General features: G+C 36.2%; 1 protein-coding gene across 1 annotated transcript; it reads left to right on the forward strand.

The window, feature by feature from the left end:
- The first annotated feature begins 3,311 nt into the window (after positions 1–3,311).
- LOC110443534 (alpha-(1,3)-fucosyltransferase 7-like) lies at positions 3,312–10,581 on the forward strand. The gene is made up of 3 exons (XM_021487800.1): positions 3,312–3,399; positions 3,789–4,357; positions 8,496–10,581. Exons 2-3 carry the CDS (start codon positions 4,332–4,334, stop codon positions 9,754–9,756), a joined length of 1,287 nt encoding a protein of 428 aa, XP_021343475.1. The 5' UTR covers positions 3,312–3,399; positions 3,789–4,331; the 3' UTR covers positions 9,757–10,581.
- Positions 10,582–11,290: the final 709 nt, after the last annotated feature.

Genomic DNA, 11,290 nt, shown 5'->3' on the forward strand with positions numbered 1-11,290 from the left:
GCCGACGATCGACCCAGTCCAGTTCCGCTATATTACTCACTCCTTTTTCATAGTCTTCGGCCCCGAAGACACAACTATACACAACACAGGTTCGGGTATCCCCTTGTCAAGCATACACCAAATGCTTGAAATAAGGGTATGTCACAGGCATCACAGTAAAAGGTGAGGAAAAAAGCACGTCCAAACCGAGGTTTGAACCCGGGACCCTCCGAACTCTAGACGGACGCTCTGCCAATTTAGCTACATGTACATGTATCTGGTGGCCGACGATCGACACAGCCGAGTTCCGCTACACCAGTTTAAACGTTACCATCTCTTGCCACGTGGAGCCTTTTTCGTTTTTATTCTTAATCATCAAATGACAACATCAAAAGCAAAGTTGCAGAATATAATTTTTTTTTTTTATTTTTATTTTTTTATTATAAAATGTAGACCTCTGTTACGATGAATATATTGGTATTAACAAAAACACATTTATTTATTGTTTGTAAATTTTTCAGAAAAACAATGGGTGTCTGTTTTTGCCAAAACTTTCACTGAAAACTGATACGTCCCGAATGATTGTACCGACTGATGTGGTCGTTCGTTAGCCGCCATGTTGCCATGAATTATACAAGTGATTCCCAACCCTATTCACTATAGTTACACGGGGCGACACGTTAAGTGTTGCCGGGCTGACGAACTAAACTGAAAGTGCATGCATTGGTGAGTGTCTGTTGGTTTATATGGAATATCCATGGTAATTTCATTGTTCTTTTTTTACCGGGTTGTCTAAAAGTCGAACTGCTTCATCGTTTGTTTATATTGAGATGTTAATACCCAGTTTCACGGAGTTGATCATTCCACTTAATTCTATTTGACGTCCACTTAATTCTTTTTGACGTTCGTTTGTGTAACTTTGTTTCAACATGGTTAAGACATTTTTTGTATTTCCAACGGTTTTGCCCCTAGCCTCACCGATGAGTCATAGGAGGACAAAACACATGTATGATGCAGTGTTATCAATTCTTTGCATATCTATTACAAAAGTCTAAAGGTGTAGTCACTTGTGTGTTTATTACGTTGATATTTACATTTTTGTCCAGGTTTTTATAAAGAACATCAATTAATCTTTATTCCAAAAAAGTTCTTCCGTTTTACTTTATAGTAAGGTTTCCAGGAATTAAGTCTGAGTGTTGCATATGTTGAGATCTACTTTTGTGCCCATTATTGCACCTTTCATTCAAATATAATATTCATCATGAATGTGTTTTGTTTTCACGTATTATTTCCATATCGTTCAGTATAAATTGCTTATTAAAATGGTTATTGGTATTTTCCGGAAGTTTTTCAACCCAATGTTTCACCGCCTGCCGACCTAGTTCCATGAAGATGTTGGTGTATAGGTTCACAACACCAAATACAACCTGTTGCGAGTTGTTATCCATCTTCTGTGAAATGTGTCGTAAGAAATCCAGAGCATCACGAACAAAGCTCTTCAACTCAGTACGTAAAGCTTTTAAAAACATATCTAATATATTACTCAAATCTTGTGTGGGCGCATCTGGTGTTCGTACCATTGGTCTTAACGTAGGATCTTCTGGATAGTTGCATGTTACATATTATTTGTTTTGGAACTAAATAGCCTCCTGAAGTTTTGTTGACTTGTAAATCTTTCTTTTTTTTATATTTCATTCGTTCGTTTGTACATTAATTTCTTTATATTTCATTTGTTCGTTTGTACATTCCTTTATGCATAACATACATACATACATACATACGTACGCACATACATACATACACACACATACATACATAAATACATACATACATAAATACATACATACATACATCCATATTAATAATTGTTATTGAGCCATCTTCCATCAAAGATGAAAGATGTCTCAATAACAATTATTAATATGTATGTATGTATGTATGTTATGTATGTATATGTACGTACGTACGTACGTACGTATGTATGTATGTATGTATTTATGTATGTATGTATGTATGTGTATGTATGTATGTATGTACGTAAGTGTGTGTGTGTGTGTGGGTGTGTATGTATGTATGTGTGTACGTATGTATGTATGTATGTTATGTATGTATATGTACGTACGTACGTACGTACGTATGTATGTACGTATGTATGTATGTATGTTATGTATGTATATGTACGTACGTACGTACGTATGTATGTAGGTATGTATGTATGTATGTATGGATGTATGTATGTATGTGTGTATGTGTGTGTATGTATGTATGTGTGTATGTATGTAAGTACGTTCGTATGTATGTATGTATGTATGAATGTATGTATGTGTGCGTATGTATGTATGTGCGTACGTATGTATGTATGTATGTATATGCGTGCGTATGTGTGTGTGTGTGTGTGTGTGTATGTATGTGCGTACGTATGTATGTATGTATGTTATGTATGTATATGTACGTACGTACGTACGTATGTATGTATGCATGTATGTATGTACGTATGTATGTATGTATGTCTGGGTGTGTATGTATGTATGTGTGTATGTATGTATGTATGTACGTATGTACGTACGTACGTATGTATGTACGTATGTATGTATGTATGGATGTATGTATGTATGTACGTAAGTGTGTGTGTGTGTGTGGGTGTGTATGTATGTATGTGTGTATGTATGTAAGTACGTTCGTATGTATGTATGTATGTATTTATGTATGTATGTGTGTGTATGTATGTATGTATGTACGTATGTACGTACGTACGTATGTATGTATGTATGGATGTATGTATGTATGTACGTACGTACGTACGTACGTACATACATACATACATACATATTAATAATTGTTATTGAGACATCTTCCATCAAAGATGAAACAAAGAAACTAATATAATACTATGTTGAATACATTAAGACTTGTAAATCTTACGTTATCTATAACAGCAAATTACCGCGAGCTCTAAATTGGTTGGATAGTCTCGTTAATAAGCACTTTAACTGTTATACAAACCCAATGAAAGAATTCATAAGCATGAATATCAGATGTATGTACAAGTTTTATCGTGTCACTGCTATGTCAAAAAAGTGGGTAGGAAGATCGTGACTCGTTGAAACTCTGTTATTGAAAACGTTTTCTAAACATGTAAAATCAGACATAAAATAATATAAAAAGTAGTTGACCAAAGGAATCGGACCAGATATCACAGCAACCTTTACGCTAGTCTGAGCAACCTAGAACAAAATTTGAGATATAACACCAATGAAACTAAACGAACTCAAAACTAAACACAAGCTGACTAGACCATGTTTTATAATATACCTAGTGAACGCGATAAGGGTCGAATGACTGTGCTCAGGATCACGATACACGCCTTTCTTTGGATAAACAAAAGCTTAGCGAGCGTTTTGAATAGTGTAAAACACACAGGTAAGGTATCTGGAGAAAACCCAGTCGAGGCCTGAAACCATTGCTAGCTTACTTTCTTCTACCTTTTTCATTCATTTTTTCCAACAAAAATAACATTCATGCTGCTTCTGTTTTTCAAAGAACAATCTCCATATTATACCTGTTTTAAACATAAGTTTGGTATTGCTCCATTCCATTTATTTATCAAAAATTATCATAATTAAATAAACAATTGTTGATCGATAATGATCTAGTAAAGATAACTTAATAATCAAGATAGGTTTGCTATAGGCAAGGCATTCTATTTATATACATGTATAAGATAATGTGGTTTTCATTCGAGACTGTGACAACTGCCAGATGTTGCCAGGAAATTATTAAAATCAATATTTCTAAATCGAATTCTACAGCTACAAAAGAACGAGTTTGCATTGAAGCTGACTAGCCGTTCGATCTGCCAGGTCCGGGATATATGGATGGCTACAGTCAACAATCGAATGAATATTTAAACGCTACATGAGTGCTGTGTTGACTTTCAGTGAGTATAGAACGCTGAAGTTTCATATGTGTGCTGGGAAAACTCATATGGATATTATTAGGCGTAGGTGTACAACAGTAAATAGGAAAACACCATGATACTCTAATCTACTGAAGTGAAACGTTTGTCTGACACAATCTACAAAATTTAGCACACCTAAGCCCAGGTAGGTGCATGGGATTCATGGGATACGTAAACTTCATCATGACGTCAACGGAACGGGAACACGTGTAGATTCACAAGGACCATTGACGAACAAGCTTCAACAAACATATTCGTTGGATACAAACATACAGCTTGATATCGAATAAGGACCAACGTGGACCTTTAGCAGACGAACATTGAAACATATAAGGAAATACACTACGGGCAACTTTCGAGATACCTCTGCAGTCACTACACACTACTAGTAACAATGTTCCGTTGGCGGTTATTAAAAATGTAAGTATCATATAACAAAAAGCGGAATTGTTCTTCAATTAAAAGTAAATAACGTTAAAGCAGATATGCCAGGTTCTGACTTTCTGTTATATCTCAAACGAAGGACAGTTCCGATTTGTTCGACGTTTTTCATTCTTCCACTTACACAGAGTTTTACATGTATGTATATATATGAACATAGCGAACAACTCTGCGCATTTTTTAAGATTCATGCAGGTTTATTGTTCATTACAGTGAATTTTCAGTCTTACAACTTTCCTCTTCAGAGTGTATCTTCAATATAATTTTAAATAAATAACTGAAAATCTAGAGACAAAATTTCCATAATTTATTTCACCAGTTCCTTACTTACTGAAAATGGTTAAATAAAACAAGTATTGGTGAATGCATTGCAAAATGAATATCAGTTGAGTAATGTGAAAGGAAGTCGTTTTTACAAAGACTCTGTGGCCAGTAGTTTTCCATCATAGCGGTAGAATTAATTGACTGGAAGTATTTCCAGTGTCTACCTGTATTGCATAGGATTATTTTCACAGTGCGCATTATAAGTGGTATGCTATGCAAAAGGACAAATATTAAATACCTTTACGTCTGCTTAATAATAGTGTGCAAAGCTTTTATACGCGTTATTGTGTTTTTTTTGTATAAGTTGGAACACCTTACCTTACCCACTGGAGGGATTAAACAATACGAGACGACTGCATGTGTTCAGTGGTGCCTTTATTATAACTATGGGGTGTATGATAACGAAATACACGTGTGAGAGTTGTAAATGTACCGGCTAAACTGCATACATACATACAACAATGGACCTGAACTCAATACAATCAAAATCGTTACGGCGTCAACAAGTCGTGTTAGAAAAGAATACGCCTACAAACCGAACGGTTGTTTCAGCGTGTCACTCACTGTATCTGGCTCATCGATTGGTTGATAGAACGTTTGTCGTCCTTGTAATCAAAAGCAGTGTACAATTGTATCTTTTTCGGAGACTTGTTGTTTGCGCGCATTGTCAACTTACGATTACGCATACACGTATATGGAAATGTAAAATTTACATTGCATGTACATGTTTCAAGCCATGTGTCATGACTTGAATGTTTTGTGTATTATGTACTTATCCACATTTTCGTGAACTAGAATGGTATTTATGATTACAAGAGGTCAAAATGAAGAACATTACAAATACTTGAAAGCTGCCCATACCGGCCGCTGCACTTAGAGGTAATATCATAGAACGGTGCATGTTTCAAGCCACATACATATATATATCATATATACCTATATCAATTAATTGCCATATTATACTGTTTCGTTGAGCATATCCACATGCTATTGCGTACACAGGGACTTGACACGTTCCTATGACCCAGAGTGAAAAAAAATTACCTTTCATTCTGGGTCATAGGTGCAAAAAATGCATGAATTTTTTGATACCGGCAGCATATATTTGCCGGTATAAGTATTTCCTGTCTTGATAAAAACTGAACAGTTTCAATTGTAATTGCAATATTTTTTTAATATTGAATAAAAACTTAATAAAAATTAAAACAATTAGGTATAATTTTCCGGGGAATTATCTCCATGGATGTGGGTACACAATGTACTATCGGCACACAGGTTTTCTAACGTCACTGTACCCAAATCGGGACACTTTTTTGTTAAATATCAATGTTCTTTATACAATACTATAATATCAGTTCCAAAAATGTTTGTTCATTTTACTTAAAAAGATACTATCCACTTTACATTTTTATCACAATTTGATATTTCGGGCGCGTGGTTCTATAAAAAGAACGCGAAATACCATCAGAGTTACGTACGTAGGCCGTTGAACCGGCGTTACTGTACCCTGGAAGGGACACTTCCGGTATTTTGGCGAATATTTGGGTATAAACGATCAATATCGGCAGAAAATATGCATAGTTGAAATATGTTAGAGTCAACGAGGGTTCTGATTAAATTTCTTCTCCAAACTCTCATTAGTTTTGATAAAATAGACTTTTGAAAATGATACCCAAATAAATAGCGTCGCACGGTACGTAAATCAGGAAAGTCTTGTTTTCGTAATTATTCTTACCTTTAAATTGTTCAAGCTTAATACAGTTTAATTGTCATGAAAATATTCTCAAATAAAACTGTATACATAAAAGTACTTCTTTGCATTGAATGACAGTTTCTTGGGCCGATTGCACAGCTACTTTTATTATAAAATAAAATGTTATCCTTTTCGGGCAAATATACTTAAGCGAGTTGTCGAATCTTGCACCGTTCTATGATATTACTTCTCAGTGCAGCGGCCGGTATGGACAGCTTTCCAGCATGTGTAATAATCTTCATTTTGCCCTCTTGTAATCATAAACACAATTATAGTTCACGAAAATGTGGATAAGTACACATGCAACGAAACATGCAAGTCATGACACACGGTTTGACACATGGACATGCAATGTAAATTTTACATTTCCATATACGTGTATGCGTAATTGTAAGTTGACAATGCGCGCAAACAACAAGTCTCCGAAAAAGATTCAATGTTGTACAGTGCTTTTGATTACAAGGACAACACCGACCTCAAACGTTCTATCAACCAATTGACGAGCCAGATACAGTGAGTGACACGCTGAAACAACCGTTCGGTTTGTAGGCGTGTTCTTTTTAAACACGACTTGTTGACGCCGTAACGATTTTCATTGTATCCTCCCATTTGCAACCATTGGTGCTATCCGTTCAACAGAATATAATTTACAAAGCAATCAGACTGGTTAAAATACCAAATTAGTTTTTTTTATCATAAAACACCATTGATGAACAAATAGCATTATAATTAAAACTGCACAGGATTATCTAATTTTAGAATTTGCATGAATATGTGCCACAATATTCAACATGGGAATGTTCAGTACAGTTAAGGCCGTCGGCTTACATTAAGAGCCTAAAACAATCCACGATCATACAGTGGTCCATCTTCAATACTCCAGGAGTTACACTCACTTACGCTCTCTGCACCCCTGGAAAATGTCATAGCAAAATCGAAGGCTCAATGTGCAGCACCTTGTGGAGGAGACTAGTTTAATCCTTTGATATACATCAAAAGAATCTCGGGGTCGCGTAACGATAAAAAAAATGACAGGCTTTGAAGTCGGGCGTCGCTCCTTTGTAACCTTAAAAGGACAAGTATCAGCCTAGTGATTGGTCAGGTTTTTTTTTTACCTGAGACCAATCAAAACAGCTATCTTCGTGCCTTCAATTTTGCTATGACATATTCCAGGGGTGTAGAGAGCGAAAGTGGGCGTAACCCCTGGATATCGAGGATGACAGTGGTCACACACGCTCGCTTCTCACTGAAACATGTCATAGCAAAATTGAAGGCACGCTAGCTATCAGATTGGTCTCGGGTGAAAGAAAAAAACTGAGGTAAAGAAACCTCACAAATCGCTAAGCAAATACCTGTCCTTTGAAGATAACAAAGGAGTGACAACCGACTTTAAAGCTAGTCTATTGTACCGTTACGCGACCGACAGATTCTTTTGATGTTCCTCCAAACGATCAGACTAGCCTTCTCGTCTCATTCACAAGGTGGTGCACGCTGAGCCTTCGATTTTGTCATGACATATTCCACGTTGGTGAGCGTAACCCCTGAATATCAACGGCTCTCGCTCATTCTCCCGTTCTAGGCTCCAATGTATTTCTCTTACACTTCCCGAACACCTGGGCCCAGTTGTTCAAAAGATGGTTAGCTTAATCACTGTTTATTTTTCAACCTTTAATAATTCAGTCAGTATTCAGGGTAAAATCTCACAATTGTGCATGTATATTCACTCTACTAAAAAATTGATATCTGAGAAGTTATTCAATGGTTGTGTTTTAAAGTTACTCAAAAATTGAAATATGCGCTAATCACTGATAAAGATAATCACCTTTTGAACAACTGGGTCCTGGTCTTATTTTTCTTGTTCTTTTTCAAATGTCGCGATATCAGTGTTTCCCTGTTCCCATTTTGCCTGTGGTTAATTTATTTCGATTTCCAATTACGGTATTGGTAATGCAATGTAGTACCATGTACTCCTTCTTTAGACCTTCCTACTACAAAAAAGATAGCATCAAGTCCCATTTCATATATAAACCTATTTTACAGGAAGCTTGTGGTGTCGGTATGGATGGTATTTGTGCTCGGTTTGTCGCTTAAATTGCTACACGACACCTACCGGACGACGTACAGCACCAAAAGTATTTCACAGTTGGTTGAAAACCAGGATGTTTCGCACGGAAGTCACAGTCGATGGTCAGTATTCAGTAGAAGCAACAATACAATGGACGTTTATCTAGAAAAACTGAAACATTTTGCATTACAGGATGGATTCAAACAAAAAGAGGTACTGCTCCAACAAGAAGGCCCTAATGAACATAAGTTCAATGAAAGCAATACAGGTGAATTGAGTGATAAAAATTCTGCAAGAACTATAAAAGTCCACTATTTCAACAAACCAGATCACGTGTCAATTACGTCTTTCGCTAAATGCCCGGATGCATGCATAATGACATCAGGTGTTAATGCTGAATTTTCTACCAGCGATGCTGTGATGTTCCAAGGCCCACTGCTTAGTTATAGCCATTCTCGTCCTCCGGCCAAAACCCGAGGTCAAATCTGGGTGTTACATGGAAGCGAGGCCCCTGTGTATTGGAGCGGATCTTTGTCACAATGGCGGGGTCTCTTCAACTGGACGATGTCATACAGACGCGATGCCGATATCCGCCATTCGTATGGTGATTTCAGGACTAAGCAACGTCAAGCAGGTCTTTCAACAGTTCCTGCAGACTCATTTATTTCAAACCTATTTAATCCTGTCGGTTGGTTTGTAAGTCATTGTGCGACATCATCAAAACGAGAGTCATATGTTAAACAGCTTGCTAAATACGTCAACATTGATATATACGGTGCTTGTGGGAAATTGGTGTGTGGTTTTAAATTTAAAGAATGTTTGGATCGTTATAAGTTTTACTTGTCCTTTGAGAACGCTATATGCCGGGATTACATTACCGAGAAGGTTTTCAACATCTACCAGGTCGCTTCAAATACGATTCCGGTTGTACGCGGGTTCAAAGGTCAAGCTGCAATGTTTTTGCCCCCCGGAAGTTACATCAGCACGGATGAATTTTCGTCAGCAGAGGAACTAAGCAAGTTATTACTACAGTTATCAACTAATATAACATCGTTTCAAAGCTATTTTCGATGGAAACATTTTTATGAATCATACAGTTATGATCCAAATCCGTTCTGTACATTATGCCGGAAGTTACACCAGTCAGAATCTTATAGACGTTTGTATAATGATATCGAGGCTTGGATTAAGGGAGGAAATAAAGAATTTTGTGAAATAGTTGATGACATGAAATAATTTGTGAACCATAGTAATAAATTCTAGATTATCAATTTTCAGAACTAACACCATTTTTCAACATAGAAACTTATCTGAAGACAGGAATAAATTTAATGCTGCAGTTTTCAGGTCATAAAACCGCTTGAACTTTCATCAAAATCGCAACAATCAATCAAATATTCTTTCTTGTGATGCTTCAAAAAAAGTTTACTGCATATCCTAAGAAGATATGTAGATCAGCTACTGCTATTCATTGCTGCAATGTACATGTACATTCAAAACAATCCATTCAATACATATATTTACGTTACGGTGAACTACAATAAAAAAAGTTACAAAACGTTTAGTAATGTTAGTACTTTTGATATAAGTATTGGACAGAAAACCATAAAAAAGGAACAGCCAGAACTCCAGCCTACACACAAACTTCAAATGATCAACTTCCGCCGATCAGCTGATCTTGTTGAAACGAAAAATATATATCTAGAACCTATTAATAACTAACACTTGATATTATTTGATCTTATTTGATGGGTTTTTTTGCATTAAACACCACATATTACATATTTTAAAAAGTTTATGTCCGCACTATTTCAAATCATCGGTCACCATAGTAACCATCCAGGAAACCTGTCGCCATTAGGCATAGAACTCATTTAAAGTTAAATATACATCTGTGTTAATACAAAGTTTTCTGGGTTTCATGTGCAAGTTGATGTCACGGGGATTACCCAGACGGACGTTTGGTGTTAGAAAGTTCGTGACCACGAGGAATCTATTACGAGTAGGATGTCATGGTTTAATACGACAATGTAATAAAAAAAAATATATATAAAATAATATAAAAAAAGATAGTTGCAGTGTTTATTATTATTTCTCGCAACTACATTATCTCGGAGAAGGGGAGATAACTCTTCTCAGAAACGGTACTATGCGTAGTGATATAATTTGTCATTGTGTGTAAAATTAGCTGACTGGTTGCAAGAGACTCGTTGTATTCATAGTGTATGCATGGTCTAATGGCAGTTGTTTTCAGTAGGTAGATTCATGTACAGAACAAACATCAAGAATGTAAATATAAGAGTATGACATAAACGTGAAAGTTACAACTGTATGACGTCAATGGCACGTGCGTGAGACAGTAATGATAATACTATACAACATTTATATAGCGTCCTATATAATATGTAAAATGACTCTTAAGCGCTTTACAACATATGTATAATAGTATTTGTTATAATTATGAAACAAAAAAGGCTTACAATTACCATTATACATTAAGCAAGAAGATAATCATCGCAATGTGCACAGAAATGAATGAATAAAGGGTGGTAAAGTATTTACATGTTTGTGCAAATAGTCTAAAATGCAGACGTGAAGAGGTGAGTTTTGATGCCCCTCTTGAACCTTGCCAGGGTATTGGACTTTCTAATAACAGATGGTGGGCAATTCCAAAACGTGGTCGAAACCCTCCCAAAGCACCGGTTTTCATAGGTCACAGAACGAAATTTTGGTACACATAACAATGATTCTGACTCCGACCGCAGTGATC

The sequence above is a fragment of the Mizuhopecten yessoensis genome, unplaced genomic scaffold, assembly GCF_002113885.1.
Source record: "Mizuhopecten yessoensis strain PY_sf001 unplaced genomic scaffold, ASM211388v2 scaffold716351, whole genome shotgun sequence".
Taxonomy (NCBI): Eukaryota; Metazoa; Mollusca; class Bivalvia; order Pectinida; family Pectinidae; genus Mizuhopecten; species Mizuhopecten yessoensis.